This window comes from Chenopodium quinoa, unplaced genomic scaffold (genome assembly GCF_001683475.1).
Source record: "Chenopodium quinoa cultivar QQ74 unplaced genomic scaffold, ASM168347v1, whole genome shotgun sequence".
NCBI classification, from domain to species: domain Eukaryota; kingdom Viridiplantae; phylum Streptophyta; class Magnoliopsida; order Caryophyllales; family Amaranthaceae; genus Chenopodium; species Chenopodium quinoa.
The window spans coordinates 4,722,246-4,743,964 of NW_018744080.1; the positions used below are offsets into that span (position 1 = coordinate 4,722,246).

A 21,719-nucleotide genomic window follows, 5' to 3' on the forward strand; every position below is an offset into this window, starting at 1 on the left:
AGTTACTACATCATTATAATGGTAGTTGTTCATTATAAAAAATTCATAAATTAATTTCACTATGTATTGAAAACAGTCACTATGATTCATAAATTAATTTCACTATGCAATGAAAACAGTCACTATGTAATGCAAGTAATTACATTTAAGAAAAATAACTCTACCTTCTAATTTTTTTAATATTTATTAATGTTTGTTCTTTTTTAGGCTTTTTTACTGAAAGTTGCAAACACAGATAGTAACACACAAGACATTGACAAGCTATTTGACATTTGGTCAAGATGGTTGTTCATTCCTTGCAATGATTTTGATATTGCAAATGTTGAGTTGGTAATACATTGCAAATGTTGACAATCATTTTTCAACTAAGTACTTTTATATTAAGTTTTTCAAGCTTAATAGTTGTTTATTTATTTATTGCAGATATTTGTTCCTATACTCTTGAATGAACACTTTTTCCTAATTGTTGTGAATTTGAAGGAAGAAAAGCTTCAGTTCATAGATAATATGAGTTATGATACAAAGTACATGAGTGAGGTTGAGAAGTTCTCTGATGTTCTGGTAAAAATATGATATTTTGGATTTTATTTGTATTTTTCTAGTTAGGATATGCTTCATGGAACCTAAAGTATTAATTTATTTTGCCTAGAGTGATATGCTGAGTACTTTTCTTGATCAACGCCTTCCTCAAAGTAATGACTCAGTGAAGAACATGATTGAGTATACTTTGGAGTCACCTTCTGTAAATTGGAAGTCTGGAAAACAGAAGAATAATGATAGTGGCATTTATACTATGGTCAGCATGCTTTACTTTGATGGAGCTGATGTGTTCGACTGCAATGTTTTGAAAACGGTTATCTCGTCTCATTTTTTTTATTTGGCTTTCAATTTTTATTATATTAACTATTTCCTCCATGGAATTTAACTAGCTTTTTTATTCTAATTTTTGCTTAAATTTAGGTTTCAACTAGACGGACATTGAGAGCTCAGATTGCTGCTACTCTGGTATTATCTGATATGAACATTGTCAGAGATGAAGTTCTTGAAAAGCTATCTGAATTCAGATTAATAAGGAGTCAAGTTGCAAAAGATGTTTTTGATGGGATTAAGAAGAAAACAAAGCAAGGTAAAAAGGAAAAGAAAGTATAGGCAGACTAACGAATATGTGGATGAAGTTTTTTGCTCGGAAGTATTTGTATTTTGCACAGAAGTAGGAAATCTAATGTAATGATGTAGTTTGCATCAACAAATGGATAATCTGACAAAATTGTATAAGTGTTAATATAGAACAATATGATATGATTCCAGTTCATACAAAGCTTTTGAATTGGTGGTATTGGTAGTTCTTTTGATATGTAATCTTTAATTGACATTCAAGAAAGTTTAGTGAAATATATATTAGTTATAAATTTGGCGCCTATGTTATAAAAAAATGGTACCTATGTTATTTAAAAAGGTTTCTATATGATAAGGTCACTATGTATTTAAAAAGGTATCTATGTTATTTAAAAGGTTTCTATATTATAAGGTCACTATGTATTTAAAATGTTATTAGTTCAATGTGTTATATATAATTAAGTTATAATGCAAAATTATCACCATATTCATTATTATATTTTGTATACATATGTGACAAGTTTTCAAAGGACCTATGATAAATATGTACCTAAAAATGTCTAACTTTTTTTTATCTCTTAAAAAAGAAAAGAAAAACTTGAAAAAGGATATTATATTACTTTTTATAGTCATTATGTAAGTAAAATGGCATTATATGAGGTAAAAATTTCCAATTACTATGCGATGCAAAAGGATCACTATGAGATGCAAGAGCGTTACTATGTGATAAAAAAGATGTCTATAATAATCTGTCTCTATTTAAATAAAAGGTCACTATGTAAGGTAAAAGTGTCGTATTTATATTAATCTATTCTTAAGCTATTCATTTAGTATATCAATTAAAAGAACGAGCCCCTCCTTCCCTAACTTTGTATTGGCTTAATCGATGTGGATTAGAAGAATTGTTAAAATGTGAGTATTTTTTATACGGTTGTTATATCATAATAAAGGTCATTATATCACTAAAAAGGTTATCACGGAATAAGGTGTCAATACGATGAAAAAAAGTCACTATGACGTTAAAAACACATACTATAATATAAATTGAAGTTATCATATGCCAATATGTCACTACATCAAAATAACAATATAAAGGTCAATAAAAAGTTTAACAATAAAAGGTCACCCTATCAATAAAATTTGAGCAATAAAAGGTCCCTGTTTAATATATGTGAAACAATAACAATCACTATATCAATAAAAAGGGCACTATAGCACTATGTTCTTTCTTTCCTCTCATCTCCTCTATTTCAGCACTAGGCTGTCAGTAGCCGATGTTGCTTCTTGTAAATATGAAGTGGTTTTGCAGCCTTTCTACTCTTCTTTGAAATCCTGAAATCATGTACACGAACATATATAAAGTGAAAATCTAGTGGGAAGTAAACATAGTACAAAATTTATTTATTTTTTTCTACAAAAATACCTCATTCAAGTTGGATTTTTTTTGCGGACAATTCCGACTATCATGGTTTGTTCTCTGACCACAAGTTCTACAAAGTCTATCTTTCCTTTGGCTTTCCTCAATAGCTATCTCTTTGTCAGATTTTTTCCTTTTTCCACTACCACTACCTTTGTTGGAAGACTTGTTTGGAGGAAGAATATCAACAACTATGTCATTAGATCCAACAAATAATTCGATGTGTTTATTTTTTGCCTCACGTTTATCAACTGGACTTATAGAATCCAAGTCTTTCATCTCATTTTCAAAAGATATTAGCTTAGACAACAATGACTCTAGGCATTCAACTTTCTCCTCACAAAGACTTACACATGAAAAAAACCTGCACCATAAATCACCAACTAGCTTTTGCTTCTTATCCTTCTCTGCCCCATCAAGCAAGTTGTTTAAGCCAAAAATTGGTTTCTTCATAGCTTCTTTAGTCCAACGATGTAAAACATATTGCCTTGGAATCTCAAATAAGAACTTTCCTTTCATGACAAAGAGAATGTGACGACATAATATTCCAACAGATTCAAACATTTTACAAGAGCATGAAGCATCATTAGAACACAAAACATATGTGACATGATAGCTTTTTTTCCTTGTGTTGTCAACAATTCTATATTGCTCAATCCCTTCTTCTTCTTTGATGGTAACATTACTTATACCACAATTGTACAAAGCATGCTTGAATTCCTTTTGGAATATGTAAAATACATTATGAGTGTAAGCAAATGCAGCATGCTTTTCCAAGTACAGGGGGGTGACAAGTTGGGGATGTGTAGTTTTTGAAGTAGCATTCAACTTGTCTTGTGTGTGCCTTTGAGCATCGATTGCAGATTCATAGCGAAACCACAACTCAACCAATAACAAATGCTGATTGGTGAAATTAGTGAAAAAGCTATTTTCACTCTCTGATCTTTGAGTTGACCTTAAAATCCCACCCATAAAAAGGTCACGAAAGTAGGAAGGAATCCACATATTCCTTATATTATACATATTTTTGAACCAATCTTCATTCACTAAATCAAATTCAGACATCACAGACTGCCAACCAATTTCAAATTCTTCTGGTTCAAGGTCTCTATTCCACACAACAGAGTTTAGTTTATGAAGAAAATCAGTTTCTAAGCATAATTTGGGCCCTACCTTTTGTGGCACTTTTTTCATAATGTGCCACATACAAAACCTATGTTTTGCCTTATCAAGAACTTTTTCAATTGCCACTTTCATCGCAGGGTCTTGATCTGTCATGATACAGGTAGGCTGACAATTATTCATTGCCTTTAAGAAAGTTTCAAATAACCATTCAAAGGATTCAATATCCTCCTTTGCAAGTAAGCCTATCCCAAAAGTCACACACTTACCATGGTGATCAACACCCGTAAATGGGGCAAAAACCATAGAGTATTTGTTGGTGTCAAATGTTGTATCAAATGTAATCATATCACAGAACAACGAATAATTTTTTCTACTAATTGCATCTGCCCAAAATACTCTTGTCAAGCGTTGATGTTCATCCATACAATGCTCAAAGAAAAAGGCACCTTCACTGTTTTCAGCTTTTTCTTTCAAATTGTTTATAAACATCGAAGCATCTTTCTCTTGTATGTAAGCTTTCAAGTCTCGATTAAAGTTCTTGAAATCATTCAATGTTGCACCTATATTATCATAGCTACCAATATGTTCTTTCATCAACTTATAAGACTTGTTTGGACCAATGTTCAATCTAGAGTTGTCAAAAATGAATTTTTTCTGGCCAAGTTTAAGGTTTCCAACATTTGCCAAAAAATTCATTGTGTTGGGAGAAGCAAGATTGTGGCTATGAGATTCATGAAAGACATAAACCATCCATTTTCCATCTGAACGTTCTCTAAACCCAATCATTGCATTACATCCAACACGATTTATGGTTCTTTTTCTAGCTTTAGGATTTTTATCTTTGTTAGAAACTTTTGCTTTAGTTTCACCATCCTTCGTAAACCCTTGTTTATTACAATGTAAATATTTCAAGTAGACTTTATCACTATCTTTAATTCTCTTTTCAGTACCTAGTCTTACCACAAACCCACCAAATCTAGCATATTGCTTATAAAAATCAACACCTTTAAGTAAGGAATCAAAAAGCATACCAAGTGTAGGCTTTAGTTCAGGGGGACAACACGGTATAAACTCTTTTGTTCCTCTGGGAGTGTAACACACACTTGGGCCCTTTAGTGACGGTAAGTTTTCAGCAACATTGGTAGTTGTAGATGTATTTGAGCAACTACCTTCTTCCGACTCCTCTTGCATTGTCTGCATATAATATCAAATATATGGTTTAAAATGGGTACTATAATAAAATAATCCATTCCATGGTGCAACTAACTGGACACCAACAAAAACAGTCTAAAATATATGGTTATGGTATCATAAAAAAGAGTTACTATATCGTATTAAGCAAGGTGTTAGTCATTTAAGCAAATACACAAACACCTTATGTGCAACAATTTCTCCTAGTGTTTAATATCATATATCCAGGAAAAAAAAACTTTAATATAAAAAAAATATATATATATTGCAAATATTTATACAAAAACGAAAAAAGAGCATATTGTTGATGAGGATTGAAACTACAAGTTGATGAGATTGAAACTAAAAAACAGAGCAATCAAATAGAAATTCAAGAAATTCAGCTTATATACAAGGAAATAATCACAGTTATATCGGTATTGTAAGCCGCAATCAACTAGAAATTCAGCTAAAAACAGAAATTAAAGAATGAAGAACACTTACTAAGATTATTGAGGAAGCCCCAAATTATTGAAGAATCACGAGCCCTCAATTTTGGGAGTAAATAATCAAAGTAGCCCTAAAATTTGACGAATTGAGGAATTGACGATTTGATAATGAGATGAAAAGAGGATTTGCTGAAATTTGCTGAGATTTTGCGTTTTTCAGCAAAATTAACAGAGGATTTGCTGAAATTTGCTAAGATTTTGTGTACCTTGTATTTCAACCGTTAGATTATATCATTAATAATCAATGGCTGAGATTTGCTGTTTTTAGTTTTCACCATAAGCCCTGTTTTTAGCGGAACCCTCCCGTATATATATATATATATATATATATTAGTAGTGGCCATAAACATAAGATTATATTTAAAGAAGACTTGAGCCCTGTTTAGTTTACCTTATTTTTACTTATTTCAGAAAAATAAGTTCAGATCAGATCAGATCAGATCATCGTTTTATGTGCAGTTTTTTATCGCTAAATATCTCTAATTTCGTAATGAAAAAAATTATGAAAATTACATATTAATAAAATACACATTATTACGAATCTAACAAGATCTCACTTGATATATTTTTCTTTTATAGATTATCGTACACTTAAGGTCAAAATTTGATCAAATAAGACAATCAAATTAGACCATACCATATCAAATCATACCATACCAGATTAGTTCATATAAATAAATATAAGGCGAACTAAACAGGTCTGTACTCGTCGCTCAGATTGAAAATTACTTTGGACAAAAAGTTGGGAGTATATTTTAAGTGTAAGTTCATGTCATCACTATCCACTGATATAATGATGTTGAACACAAAAGCAATTCCATGTCTTGGTGTGGAATTGTGGATAAACCATCATTGCTTCTGTTATTATTTATATAAATCTCTCATTAATAATCCTCTTGCTCGTGTGGTTGATTGCATGTGTTGAGTTTTGACCAGATTTTAAAAATCATGAGATTTGAATTCAATTAATGGTTTAAAAGATGAAATTATAATCCAGCACCTTACTTTGGATTTTTTTCACTTTGCGCGGGCAAGTTTATTTATTTATTTTTAAAATATAAAAAAAAATAAAAAAGAAAAGAAAAAAAAAGAAGAAAGAATATTAGGAGACCCAATTCATGAGTGGAATATAAATACACTAGATGAATCCCGTGCGATGCACGGTTTGTTAGTATTTTTTTTAAAAAAATATTTTTCATATTTATGTGATTAAAATTGTTATTATATTAGTTTTAAAATATTAGATAAAATTCATAATCTCAAAAGATAATATTTTGTATTTAATTAATTTAAACTTTAAAATCTCATTCGCCAATTTTGCTTACGTGGCATTTGAATTATTTAATTGTAAAAGAAATTAATAATCTTTTATTTAATTGGCTACCATTTAAATTTATAATCTTACATGGCGCGCTAAGAAAATTAAATCTCACATGGCTCACTAAAAACTCGGGGAAAAACTCCCTTTTAAATATATATATTAGATTGGATACAAGAATACGATATAAACCATAATTAATTCCTTGTTAAAAAAAAAGCCAGAATTATTTCAGTATATTATATATCACTAACTTAATGGTCAACATTAGCTATCCAGTGGCTTGATTTGATATTTGTAGATAAACACCGCTTTTTTTTTTAAAAAAAAAAGTATTTATTTTGTTTTGGACAACGGTCCAAAAAAGAGGCTAGCTCCCAACAAACTGAAGACTACAAAGCGAAAATTTAACTCTCTTAGTCAAGCTAATACAAGAGCTAAAGTGGGGTTTGGGGGTACAAACGTTGTGAACTTGTTTATAATGCAAATAAGAGGACTGAGGGGATCTATCGCCGGTCATAGGGTGTTCCAAACTTGTTCCCTTGCATTTCTTGATCCAACAAAACTAAAACCTGGAGTAACTTTTACCTTTCTTGCTCTTTGCCTTTGACCAGATTGGCTTTTCATACTTCCTCGACGTGAAGGTAGGGTGTGGAGCAAATGATTGTACCCGTTTAAGTTCAAAATTCATGGGCTCTTCCTCATTAGAACTTACGGATTCCACTTTAGCAATATATGTGGAAGTTAAATCTCTCATATGATCCTCATTCTCCTCCTCGATATTTGAACCCTTATTGCTGCCAGAAGCTAGGCCATTAGATATATGATCAGCTAACTTCTTAATGGCAGTGGTGTTGGATTTGGAATTCCAACAATATGGTTGACCACAGTGGTGCCCATAGATCGCTTAGCCTTCTTCTTTTGGCCCTTCTTGACGCGACCACTCTTTTTCGGCTCTACCATCATAGTGGGCATGAACAAGGTTTCAGAAACTTTGGAGTCCTTAGGCTTGTGAGAATCAGAATGCCCATCTTGGGTGGTCTTTTCCTTCACTCGTACAGTCATCCATGAAGTAGAAGGTTTCAAGAAACTCAAGGTTTTCCTTTGACTCAGGTCCGACTAAGACACATCTGAAATCTTAAGGGACTGATTGCTTCTCAATTTATTGATGAGAATATGGATTTTCCTCGATCCCTTGTCTATAGCATGCCTAGAATCCTGGTTATTTGGGGAGCTGGTAGCCTCATCGTCCCCTTTTTCCAAAGGAGTTATAGTTACCATTGGGGTAAGGTTCTCTACCATTATCTCACTAGAAACCTCCATGTTAGGTTATTCCGTAACATCACTTTAAACATCACTACTAGACAACTTGTTAGATTCTAGGCTTATATTTGACTAACAGATCTTCCACTTTTTGTTGAAGATGACATGTGGCCGGTCGGAATTCTCCGTGTCTCTCTTGCCCTTGAGCTTGCTAGCTTTACTTCTTAGACCCTCCACATTCTCCATTTCACGGCAGATGTCTTGGTTGTTAGGCTCAACCTTGACTGCTTTGTCAAGGTCTTCAAAAGCCTCTTCAAGTTAGTAGAGCCTAATTTCGGCTAATGCCCTTTTGTAGAGAGCTTTATCATCAAGCATAATGACTAGCGAGCAGAGTTCCTTAGTTTGTTCGTAATCTTGAACTTTTAAGGCGCAAGCTGCGAGGTTTAAGTCAAGGGATATGACAAGATTCCTTAGAAAAACGCAATCATCTTCATCTCTTGGCAATACAAAACACAAGAGTTTCAATCCTCTATCATACTTAGTCCCAACAAGAACGACTTCACCTTTCTTAAAGTGAACATTGCCCTCCTCTCTAAAAAAATTTAATTGATTGAGAATGTTTCGGGGTCAATTATTCTTAGCATAGTTGACAATGCTTTCATTATAGTCATCATTCAAGTGAATATATGCATTAGGGCAATAAGTAATTTGTGGCACTCCATACCAAAACTTCTAAGACAAAAATAAAAAATTACTAATAACTTCACAAAAGAAGATACATACTAATTAGTACTCTTCTTATGAAAACCAGACCAAAGAGCAACTAGCTAGCAAACTAGTGAACTAAAAACACTAAACCATAATGACCTTTTTAAAAGTTGGTGAAAACTTCCAATCAAAGACAATTTATGATTACTGCTTGATATGTCCATTTTATATAGTGTTTTACCCCCGTCCCTTGGTCGTTATTAGTAGTGTTTTTGGCTCTTTCGGGCCACTTTTATTACTAATTTGTGTTTTCGTAGTTTTAGTTGTATTTTACAGGAAATTGCACTCTTGGAGCATTTTCCCGGGCTTTATGGATCAACTACGGAAGCTAGAAGGACAAGACCACTTTTGAAGCCCAGGATCGGTGAGAGGTGATTAAGGGCTCGGTAATTGGGATCCCAAGGCTTTTGACCGAGTATTCAAAACCTGAAGAGGAAATCCGGATTGGGCCGAGAAATCAATCCCAATCGAAGTCCGAGCATCAAGGGTGAAGCAAGGGCCCGATCGGGCAACCTCTAGCACGATCAGGCGCGGCGCTCTAGTGCTATGCGTGGCTTATAGCGCGCCCGATCATGCGAGCGTCTAGTACGATCGGGCGATGCTGCGGAGAAGGAATGCGAAGAAAAAGGCGGGCCCGATCAGGCGGCCCTTCGCCCGATCGGACGCGCATTTTTATAGGACCTGATTAGTTTAGCTTTAATTTTTGTTTTTGAAAACGTTTAAGTACGATTTTGTACGGAATTTGAGAGGATCTTCTTTCTTAGACTTTCTCTCTCTACTTAGGATTTTTCTCTCTCTCTTAACTCTTCTCTCAACTCTTGTTCTTGATTATTTCCATTAATACAGATTAGTTTGGTAACAATTTCTCTTCTCTTAATCTTAGTTATTTACGTTACTCCTTCCATCATGACTTGTTTTATTGCTTTGATTAGTTCAGTTTTTAATATGTGTGAGTAGTTCTATTTCTAGAGTTTATGGGGATCCTTAAATAATATTGAAGGGGTAATTTATTGTTGTTAATTATCAATGCTAGATTAGTTTCCTATTTATTGATTGAATGCTCTGTGACTAGATTAGGCCTATCTTTTATGCATGAGTTTGACAACATTGATTCGAGCTTCAATAGATGAGAATTAATGTTTAGGTCTAGTTTCAATAGGCAGATTAATTTATAAATGGTTAAGTCGAGATTCGAGAGATGAGATTTAATACCGGTAAATTAATTGTGTGATTGTAATACGTAGCGAAAGCCCTTTACAATCTGGTTAATTGATGCATTGATGATTGACTATTATTGATTATTGGTATTGCATGATAATTTCTTATTGAATTGTTTTTAACGCTTTACAATTGCGGCTTGTAATAGTATAGCAATATTGAGTTGATGAATCGAGCAGATGTTAATTTGATATTAAAGGCTATTTTCAATAGAAACTTAGATCTAGTAAATTGCGAGAGCCTGTTAGATCTATGTTGGTTAATAAATTGCGAGAGCCTGTTAATCATGTTATTTATGCAATGTCAATGATTGATTATTATGTTTTACCCTCGAGTATTATTTATTGGTGAACCTATGCCCTAGAGCCTTTTATATATTATTTTCTCCCTATTCTCAATCTTAGTAGTTTAGTTTCTTATTCGAATATAAATTTTGGTTACTTAGATATCTTAGATTATAATAATTAATTAGGAGTAAAAAGACTTGTTTCCCTGTGGAGATCGACCCTAATTCCCTATTTGCTTTAGTTAGAGGACTTAGGAATTATTTTTGATTAGGGGATACGACTTTACCCTGTCAAAATTTGGCGCCGTTGCCGGGGAAACGGTTTTATTTTTATTTCTGATTATTTTTGTAGTCTAGGTTATTTTCTTTTTGTCTCAGAGAACATTAGTTCTCTGAGGCAAATCTCATATTTGCTTCTAGTTGTTGTTTATGCCCAGGTGTTCCAGATCAGGTTACAACCCATTCGATCCTGAGATCGAACGTTCCTTCCATAGACAGAAAAATCTCTACAAGCAAATCCTGGCGGATTCTGGTGATATTAACAATAATCACCGAGATCCTCCAACTGGTTCTAGCGATTTAGAGGTATCATCAGACGCAGAATCAGAGATGACGGCTCTAAAGAAGCTTAGTGATTATTCACAACCAAAGCTTACAGATTTTCCACATCTCACCCCTACTCCGGCTCTTGATGGGGTTCAATTCGAAATTAAGCCTCAATTTATAACGATGATAGAGAGGAAGCAATTTAGTGGAGCCAAGGGTGAAGACCCGAATCTTCACATTGCCGACTATTGTCAATATTGTAACACCGTCAAGCAAGCCGGGGTCACTCAAGACCAAATCAGGGAGATTCCCTTTCCCTTCTCTTTAACTGGAAAAGCTAAATTGTGGTTTAATGGCTTAAATAGAACTACACTTGGTATAACTGACTGGGAAACTCTTGTTTTGAATTTCTATAACAAGTATTATCCTGCAGAGAGAACAACCGTACTACGGAGTGCGATTCAGAACTTTGCCCAAGAAGCCGATGAGTCTTTATATGAGGCTTGGGAGAGGTTCAAGGACTTATAAAGAGAATGCCCTCACTATAATTTAGCGCAATGGCAGTTAATCCAAGCCTTTTATAACGGCATTGGAAATTCCTCTAGAATAATTTTAGATTCTGCAGCTAGTGGGAGATTTATGAATCTTAATGTTGATGATGCAGGTCAGGTTATTGAAGATATGACGATACACAATTCCCAATATGGGAACCCTTGAGGATTTGCTAACAAGGGGAAGCATAGTGTCGACTCTGTATCCTTTTTGCAAACTCAACTAACCTCTATTTGCCAAAAATTAGATAATCTGAGCACTGCTAATGTAGCTAACGTTTCTGTGATTAATAATAATTCTAATGAGGCTTTCTGTGAAAATTGTGGTATTGTAGGTCACTGAGAGCAAGATTGTAGGAGTTCCGTGGAGCAAGTTAATGCCTTTCAAGCCTATAGGCAGAATAACCCATACTCCAACACCTACAATCCTGGGTACCGGAATCATCTGTACCTTTCCTACCGGAGCACTAATGTTCAAAATTCACCACCACAAGAACCACAGGCGCCACAGCAACAGCAGCAGAAATATTATCATCCCAATGCCAGCCAGAAGAACCAACCACAACAACCCTCCTCATCTTCTGACCCTTCTCTGGTGGAAATTAGAGCAATGTTGGTTAATATGCAAAAGCACATGGAGAGCAGAGATGCGACAATTGATCAAATTCTAGCGCATAATAAAATTGTAGATAATCAAATTGCGCAACTCTCTGCTACCCTACAAGCCCGCCAACAAGGAGCTCTGCCGGCACAGCCGACTAGGCCTACGGATCAAGCATTTGCAATTACTCTAAGGAGTGGTTCAAACTATGAAGGGCACTCTATGCCCAGAGTTGATGAACCTGTTTTATTAAATAATGCTAATCTTGATTCCGTTAAACCAAACAATGTAGTTGATAGCCCTGCAGGGCTAAAGGATAGTACTAACATATCTAATTCTACATTGCAGGGTACGACTCCAGAGAAGGTGGCTACTCCAGATAAGAGTAACAATGCTCCAAAGCCAATTATCAAACTTCCATTCCCCAATCGTCAATTGAAGACAAACTTGGATAAGCAGTTTGGTAAGTTTCTGGAGTAGTAAAAGATTTGAAGGTAACAGTTCCCTTTACTGAATTAACCACACAAATCCCCTTGTATGCAAAATTTATGAAAGAAATATTGCTTTCACTGCAGAGTGTAGTGCCGTACTTCAAAATAAGTCTCCACCTAAATTAAAAGATCCAGGTAGCTTTTCTATCCCTTGTCATATTGGCAATCTCTTGATTGATAATGCATTATGTGATTTGGGTGCATGTGTAAGCGTCATGCCATTATCTGTGTGTTCTAAGTTGAATATGGGTAAATTAAAAGCTACCAATATAACTCTACAAATGGCCGACCGTTCTTTCAAATACCCCTTAGGTGTTTTAGAGGATATCCCCGTTAGAGTAGGTAAATTTTATATACCTGTAGATTTTGTTGTTCTTGATATGGCTGAGGATATGCAAACCCCAATTATTTTGGGTAGACCATTCTTTAACACTGCAGGAGCAGTCATAGATGTAAGAAGTGGTAAGTTAACATTATCAGTAGGGGATGATAAAGTTGTTTTTAATCTGAATAATTCCCCTAAAAGCTCCATGACTGAGGAGAAATGTTTCAGTGTTAATGTGGTTGAAAATTATCCTAACATGCCCCAAGCTCTTGAAAAAGATCCCTTGGAGGCGGTATCTTGTGTTGCATCCTTTTCAGATGAGATAGACAAATGGAAAAAGGAAGTCGATGCAATAGAAAGAGCGCTTTACACTGTTGGTCTTGGTTTCGAGGATGAACAGGTGGAACCGATCGAGCAAGTTGTGCGAATCGATCCTACGGTAAGTGTTCCGCCAGTTCGAGTTGCAAGTGTTGAACGCAAAGACAATTTGAAGCAACCTTCGATCGAAGAAGGATTTTCAGTGCGTAGCATTGAAGATCCCCCAGTCCAAGTCAAGGAGGATCCACCAGATAAGGTGATTTGGCGACCCACAGGGTGTGTTAGGAAGCCGCATCGCAGCCTGAACACCGCTAGACCGGGTGAGAAACCACCCGATCAAGCGTTAGGCCAAGGGTCCTAGATATTGTACTTGGTAAGAAGGTCGTGCGGGACCTAGATAAACCAGCGCTTTGCGGGAGGCAACCCGTATTTCTTGCTTTCTAATCTAGTTTTACTTTTTCTTTATTTTTATTTTTATTTTAGAGAGGCGAGGAGAGTGAAATTTTACCGTTTATAAGTGTTTTTGTACAGGTATAGGTTTAAGAGGTCAAAAGACTTAGAAAATTTTGAAGACGAAGAAAAAGCTAAGGAAATCTGGATGGGCACGGGCCCGATCGGGCGAAGCTCGCCCGATCGGGTGCGCAACCAAGGGAAATCTCAGCTTTAATTTCGCCCGACCAGGCGTGGCTGCCCGATCGGGCGCGAAAGGAGACCTGGAAGTCGAGCAATATTTCGCCCGATCGGGCGCGCAAGTGCAGTCAGAACCTCGAGCAAATTTCGCCCGATCGGGCAAGGTTTCCCGATCGGGTGCAAATCGAGTGAAGGAAAAGATATATCGGGCGAAGCTCGCCCGATCGGGCGAGTGAGAGGGCAAAATTTTCGTCCGTGTTCGCGCCCGATCGGGCTGAGCTCGCCCGATCGGGCGCGCAACTGAGATTCTGGACTTCAGCACTATCCGCCCGATCGGGCGAGGCTTGCCCGATCGGGCGCGCCTATTTGGCCGACCTTTTAACTCTTTTCCCCTTCTTTCTTTCCTCACTTTCTTCTTCTTTCATCTTTTTCTCCACTACTTTCTCTCTCTAAAACCTCCATTTTTACACCTTCAAACTCACTTATTTTCAAAGATCTTCTCCAATCCTTCCATCAAAACTCAAAAATTTCTGCATATTTTTAATCCTTTCATCTTTCTCTACAATCTACACCCAATTTCTACCATTTTCACTCAACTTTCTCTAAACCCTAAGAGAGAGAAACTATTCAATTCCTATATTTTCTAATCTCAATGGCTCTCAAGAGATCAAACACGGTAAGGGGGGAAAGCTCAAGGCAACAAGAGGCCAGAATTGACCCGGATTTGCAAGTTCTGGGATGGGAGAGGGTGGTAATTACCACCTAAGAGCAAAAACAAAGGATGCTCAACCTCACTACGAGGCAGGATATTCCCACTCGTTTCATTCATCACCCCACCCTTATTAGACTAGGAATTGATAAGCATGTAGAAAAATTGTTCAAGGGAGTTGGCATGAGTGGTTTCTTTAACATGAATTACGATACTTATGATTATTTAACCTTAGAATTCGTTTCTAGTTTTAATGTCATAAAATCAAATGCTTTAATTTCTCATGTTCAATTTCGATTATTTAATAATGATGTTAGATTGACATTGAAATAATTTGGTAAACTTTTTGAGTTGAAATCAGATAGGCCCCTTGAACCGCCCCAAGAAAACATTTCCGTTGTCTATCAATCCCTTACGGGGGATCCTAATTTGAACCTCCAACATGCCAAGGGCACTTGGATACAACATCCCGTGCCAAAGATTTGGCAACGGTTTGTTGGCCTTACCATTTTTGGAAGGCATGAACCCGCCAATGTTAGGCGGGATGAGCTTGAATTGCTAGGGTCATACACGATCCCTAGGAGTGAAAAGCTCAATATAGTCCATAAAATGGCCAACCACTTCCAACGGGTGGCCAATGCGGCCGAGGCGGGTAGGTCTAGGGTACCCATTTACTTTGGTGGCCTAGTTACACACATAGCGGTCAAACACCTTAGCTTTGTCCCCAACGATGACGGTAAGGTAGCCGGCCCAACTATTATGGACTTACCCTATTTAGGTGGCCTTAATTGGATTAATGTCATGGGAGGGGAGACTTGGTGGGTGATTTAACGGGAATCGAGTAGGAGGGATAATGCTTTCACTTTACCTAACCCCACCTTGACCAAATTTGAGAAGGGGAAGCCTTCTTACACTTTCGAGCTTAACGGTCAAGGTGAGGTTCAACCACCTCACCCTTCACCTCAACCCCACCAATCTCCCGTAGACCACTCACCTCATCACCATTCACCACATTATCAACCACCTCCACCCTTTACATACGATATTCCCACTTCCTCTACCAACTACAACATAGACCCCAACGCCCCTTATGACTTCTCGGATTTTAGGAGCCAATTAGATAGGATTGAGATGGGGCAAGGGAGAGTTGAAGGTTTGGTTAGGGATTTGGACACTAGAGTAGGGTCTCTAGATAGAAGGGTAGGGTATGTGGAGAGGAACCTATGGAGGGGTTTATACCCCATATATGATGACTACGCCCGTCGGGGGGCTATTCCCCCCGATTCACTTGTCCCCGATTGGTTCCAATATCCGCAAGGTGGATATACGAACCCAAGTGCCTTTGGTACCTATGTCGACTACTCATCGGCCCATGGTTATGGGACCGATGTACCTTTTATTGGGTTTGGGGGGAACGTGGACCCTAACTACTTTGCAGGTGGTTCGGGTTATGGAGGTGGTGGCTCTAGCCATGGAGGAGCCGGTTCTAGCCACGGAGGGGGCTATTCGAGGATGGATGAGGATGAGGAGTAGGCTCCACTCCCAAGTTAATGAGGGCATTGCTTGATTTGGCTTGGGGGGTGTTCTTTTGCTTGGTAATTCTCTTCCTTTTCTCTTTTTATTTGCTTTCTAGTATAGTTTTTATTGCTTTCTTATTTATGAAAAATACAAAAAAATTGAAAAATAAAAAAAATTCAAAAATATGTTCCAATGAATTATGAATCATACTTCCCTGTGCCCCATACTTGAGAAAATTTGTTTTGATTCTTGGTTATTGATAATGAGCATTGTGGATTTGTTGGTCATGATTTGAAGTTTAATTGCTTGGATTCCTAAACATGAGTCAATTTTGCCAACTATTTGTGAATATAGTGCTTGACTAGTTGATTTGGTTAGGAAATGTGTGATAGTTCCATAATTCCTGGTATGTCAATGAATTTGAGTATTGATTTGCAACTATGAGTAGTGTTTTATGACTTATTATTATGCACATGAGGAGGACGAAGGCGTTCATTCTTTTAGGTAGCTTTCAGTATATTAGATACATTTGTTCCCTTCTTGTTACCCATGTTGTTGCTTGTGCCCTTTTATGGTTTATTTAGCCACATTACAAGCCTATATGAGCCCCATTGGTTACTAGTCCCAAGCTTGGCTTGGGGGAGCTATTAGTTGGTGAGGTGAGGGAGTTGTGGTGTGCATATTATTTGCACAATGTGGGAATAAAAGAAGAGTTATTGTTCTTTGATTTTTGATTGGAAAATATTGATGTTGTGTTTCAAAGTTGAAATTTCCAATATGAGTTAAAAAGAAAAAAAAATAAGAGCAAAAGAAAAAATTTAATGCTCAAATGTTCTATTTGAAGGCTGTTCAAAGAAAAAAAAAGAAAAAAAAAAAGAATGAGTTCAAAGTTTGTTTTTCACTGAAAGTTCTACATTATCATATTTTTATGAGTGATTATTGTAAGCGTTGGGATTGTTTATGATGATTAAAGTTGTATTTGGTGGTTTTTGTTGGAGTTAGTTATGTTGATGGAGATGCATAATCATCATTTATTTTGATCATGGGTTTAGTAGGATTTCGCTCCCTTAATGCATAGCTTTTCTCTCACTTATTCCCAAATTTATCCTACCCTTTACCCTAGCCTTACATTACAAGCTTTAAAGACCTTCCGACCTTGTGCATAGAAGTTGTGTAAATGTGAAAGTGTTGTTTATCAATGCAAGTTATGACTTGGCATATTTCGAATCGACTAGTAGGATGAGCGTTCATTGTTTTTATACACACGAGAGTGTGAGTTGGGAGGACATTGTTCACATTAAAAGGGTTGGTTGGAGAGCGATCGAGTACATCTTTTACTCGCCACATAAATGAGAGTTGAGTGTGTGAGCACTAGTCTTGAATTCTATATGCTCTTGTGGTTTGCTGTACTTGACATTTGTTGGGGAGGAAGGGTGATTAAATGAATAAGATTGATTGATGTTGAAGCATGTTTATTAGATTTGCCTTGAATCGTTGGTGCTTGATTTGATTATTGGGGTGAAGTATGTTTTATATGTTCATTGATGAGCTCTTTGCTTAGGGACAAGCAAAGGTTTGGCTTAGGAGAGTTTGACATGTCCATTTTATATAGTGTTTTACTCCCGTCCCTTGGTCGTTATTAGTAGTGTTTTTGGCTCTTTCGGGCCACTTTTATTACTAATTTGTATTTTCGTAGTTTTAGTTGTATTTAACAGGAAATTGCACTCTTGGAGCATTCCTCGGGCTTTATGGATCAACTACGGAAGCTAGAATGACACGACCACTTTTGAAGCCTAGGATCGGTGAGAGCCGGTGATTAAGGGCTCGGTAATTGGGATCCTGAGGCTTTGGACCGAGTATTCAAAACCCGAAGAGGAAATCCGGATTGGGCCGAGAAATCAAGCCCAATCGAAGTCCGAGCATCAAGGGTGAAGCAAGGGCCCGATCGGGCAACCTCTTGCACGATCGGGCGCAGCGCTCTAGTGCTGTGCGTGGCTTATAGGGCGCCCGATCGTGCGAGCGTCTAGCACGATCGGGCGATGCTGCGGAGAAGGAATGCGAAGAAAAAGACGGGCCCAATCGGGCGGCCCTTCGCCCGATCGGACGCGCATTTTTATAGGACCTGATTAGTTTAGCTTTAATTTTGTTTTAGAAAACGTTTAAGTACGATTTTGTACGGAATTTGAGAGGATCTTCTTTCTTAGACTTTCTCTCTCTACTTAGGATTTTTTCTCTCTCTTAACTCTTCTCTCAACTCTTGTTCTTGATTATTTCCATTAATACGGATTAGTTTGGTAACGATTTCTCTTCTCTTAATCTTAGTTATTTACTTTACTCCTTCCATCATGACTTGTTTTATTGCTTTGATTAGTTCAGTTTTTAATATGTGTGAGTAGTTCTATTTCTAGGGTTTATGGGGATCCTTAAATAATATTGAAGGGGTAATTTATTGTTGTTAATTATCAATGCTAGATTAATTTCCTATTTATTGATTGAATGCCCTGTGACTAGATTAGGCCTATCTTTTATGCATGAGTTTGACAACGTTGGTTCGAGCTTCGATATATGAGAATTAATGTTTAGGTCTAGTTTCAATAGGCAGATTAATTTATAAATGGTTAAGTCGAGATTCGAGAGATGAGATTTAATACCGGTAAATTAATTGTGTGACTGTAATACGTAGCGAAAGCCCTTTACAATCTGGTTAATTGATGCATTGATGATTGACTATTATTGATTATTGGTATTGCATGATAATTTCTTATTGAATTGTTTTAACGCTTTACAATTGCGGCTTGTAAAAGTATAGCAATATTGAATTGATGAATCGAGTAGATGTTAATTTGATATTAAAGGCTATTTTCAATAGGAACTTAGATCTAGTAATTGCGAGAGCCTGTTAGATCTATGTTGGTTAATAAATTGCGAGAGCCTGCTAATCATGTTATTTATGCAATGTCAATGATTGATTATTATGTTTTACCCTCGAGTATTATTTATTGGTGAACCTATGCCCTAGAGCCTTTTATATATTATTTTCTCCCTATTCTCAATCTTAGTAGTTTAGTTTCTTATTCGAATATAAATTTTGGTTACTTAGATAATTTAGATTATAATAATTAATTAGGAGTAAAAAGACTTGTTTCCCTGTGGAGATCGACCCTACTTCCCTATCTGCTTTAGTTAGAGGACTTAGGAATTATTTTTGATTAGGGGATACGACTTTACCCTGTCACTGCTACAAGGCTAAAGATAAAGGTCTAAGATCCGGCTAAAGTATGCCGACACCCACAAGAGTCGCCGAAAGGGCGACAACCTTAGAGGTGATCAGAGCACCACCACGAACAAACACGTCCGAGAACGTGTAAAGAAAAAAAAAGAAAAAGAAAACTCGAAGCGACGGCCACAGACGGATGCAAAGGAAACCGTCACATCGCGCCAAGGGTGCAATTATCAGATAGCCATAACACTTTAACGAAAATAGTGTTCATCGACTGGGTCGGAGTCTTAACAAGGGGGGTTTGCAGGCAATCGAGGAGCAACCCAAACCATTCTACTCGCTGGTGGCCTAACAGTTTACTGCTTGAAGGGGAAAGCTAGTTTCAAATAAAAAACTAGGGGCTGGTTTAATGGTTTTCACGGTTTGGGGTTTTCAAGAAGGAAACGCGTGAGACGCGTTCCACTTTTTTAGTGGAGTATTAAGTATCGATTATGCTATTGTTCTTTACTTTTTACAAAGTTGGTACAAATATACATATATATTAGAGTTTACAGTAAAACATAAATTTGTTCGAAATAATAGTTTGGGAACTGGATCTATTACAATAGTCACGGTTTGGACCATATTAGTAATTGGATTCTCTGTTCTAGCTAGTTTGGCTAGAAGATATGATGAGTGGCATTTATGCCATAATTAAGAGCTTATTTTGATTGTTTTTCCCATGCTTGTTGCTAGTTTGTACCCTATTTTCTATCTTTATCTTCCTATCTTTAACTCCTATTCTTTCGTATGTTTTATCCCTCTTTTTGTTTACAATCTACCTTGATTGGTTTCTTTTGTTCATGTTTTGTAGGAACCTTGGTTCTAGCTAAGGAGAAGATTTTGGCTCAAGATGCGCTGCGCGACCCTAGACAGGACGCGTAAGTGCAGGATCGCGGGCGCACAGCCCTAAAGGCGCACACAATGAAGAAGAAAAGGCACAAGACAGATTGTTTTGCGCGCCTACTGCGCTAGCTAGGAGACGGCGTGTGCCCATATTGTGGGGGAGCACACAGGAAATGAAGAGCAAAACATATTTAAGGTAGAGAGTTTGTGCGGGAAGTTGTATGGCTATAGGGGAGGCATACCTTTCAACTGCGGGAGCGCGCAAGAAGGTTTTGTGGGCACGCTTTTGTGGGTTTAATTTTTTGTACCCAAAAACTTGCGAGCGCACTTATTGAAGAGGGCACGCACTGCTGGATTTCTGCAATACCCCGCATTTTAATGTATTTTATATATTATTTATTTAATTATAAAATATATATTGGGTCAAACTATTTTAATTATAGGATTATATAAGTAAAACAAGTTTTGGGTCAATAACTAATTAATCCAAATATAGCCCATCTTCATAATAAACCCAATCACCATAGTTACTTATTTTGGGCCAATCATTTCTCCCTCATATTATATCTTATGTGGCCCAAATATTTCAAAGTTACACTATTCTATAAATACCTATTGAATCCCTAAAATTTGCCACCCAAAAAGTCAAATGGTCAAAACTCACCCCTTTTCTTTTTCTTTTCCCTTTTTTTTTTCTCCTTGTCTTTTCTTTCTTTTTCCTCCTTCCTACGTGAACTACAATGTTCATGTGGAGTTGCTTGTTGTTGTTTAAACCATGACCCACCACCGGAGCCCACGACCCACCACCGGAGCCGCCCCCGCCCAACCAGCCGACAACCCACCAGCAGCTGCGGCCCACCGTGGCTGCCCCACCCTCTCTCCTTTGTTTTATTTTATCCATTCTTAATGCTTGTTAAATTGTTATTTTTATTGTTTGAAATTGATTAAATTAGTATCAAAACTATGTTTTTGATGTTTTAAACTAATATTTTCAGATTTTATAATTTTAAAACCTAGGGTTTCAATTTATTTAAATTGGGATTTTAGGGTTCTTATGACTAATTAAATGGGAGCTTTTGTTCCTATTGCATTTCTATTGATTAACTAGGCATACAAGTATATTTTGATAAAGATTTTAAGGGGGTTTTAATCTAGTAATATTGTTGGAATTTTAATTAAAGTAGTGGAATTGTGATTTTAATGAAAGGGTTTAATTACCCATTAAAGAAGTGTTTAATTAGGGATTTTAAAATAATTTTCAGATTATTTTAAGTAGTCTAAAGTGAATTTAAGTTGCTGGAAATTATGTATACAAGGAGAAATAATATAATGTTATTGTCCCTTTATGTAGGAAGCTTGGTTCGGGAATTGTTGTAGTGTTTTCGGCTACTTTAAGGGCTTATTTGAGGTACGTTCGCGTACTTGGCATATTTATGGATGATGTAGTAGCATTCTAGATTTGGTTAATTGAATTACAAGTAGTATCATGCTAAGAGTTATGTTTGGAATTGTGGATTATTAATGTTGGTGATTGAATTATGAAGCATGATTTATATGTGATGGATTATGGATTGGAAATTATAATTTGGTATGTTTTGTATGAACCACACTTGTATTTATGGCATGTTAGAATGCATGATTAATTAAAGTAAATGTTTAATTTGGTTTGGAATATTGAAAAGGAATTTTATTATGTTTATTGATGCTTTAAGCATGAGAAAAGAGCTATTTAAGT

At 36.5% G+C, this 21,719-nt stretch overlaps 2 protein-coding genes across 2 annotated transcripts in view; one reads left to right on the top strand and one right to left on the bottom strand.

Moving 5' to 3' along the window:
- Positions 1-456: 456 nt before the first annotated feature.
- Positions 457-1,962, top strand: LOC110691586. The gene is made up of 3 exons (XM_021868528.1): positions 457-561; positions 650-853; positions 961-1,962. The coding sequence occupies exons 1-3, from the start codon at positions 508-510 to the stop codon at positions 1,147-1,149; spliced, it is 447 nt and encodes a 148-aa protein (XP_021724220.1). The 5' UTR covers positions 457-507; the 3' UTR covers positions 1,150-1,962.
- Positions 1,963-2,276: 314 nt separating this feature from the next.
- Positions 2,277-21,719, bottom strand: part of LOC110691585 — a 41,987-nt gene continuing 22,544 nt past the window's right edge. The window contains exons 5-6 of the mRNA XM_021868526.1: positions 4,690-4,852; positions 2,277-2,448 (exon numbers count right to left, since the gene is read on the bottom strand). Of these exons, the coding sequence (XP_021724218.1) occupies positions 2,381-2,448; positions 4,690-4,852 (231 nt within the window). The 3' untranslated portion in view covers positions 2,277-2,380. The remainder of the gene's footprint in view (positions 2,449-4,689; positions 4,853-21,719) is intronic.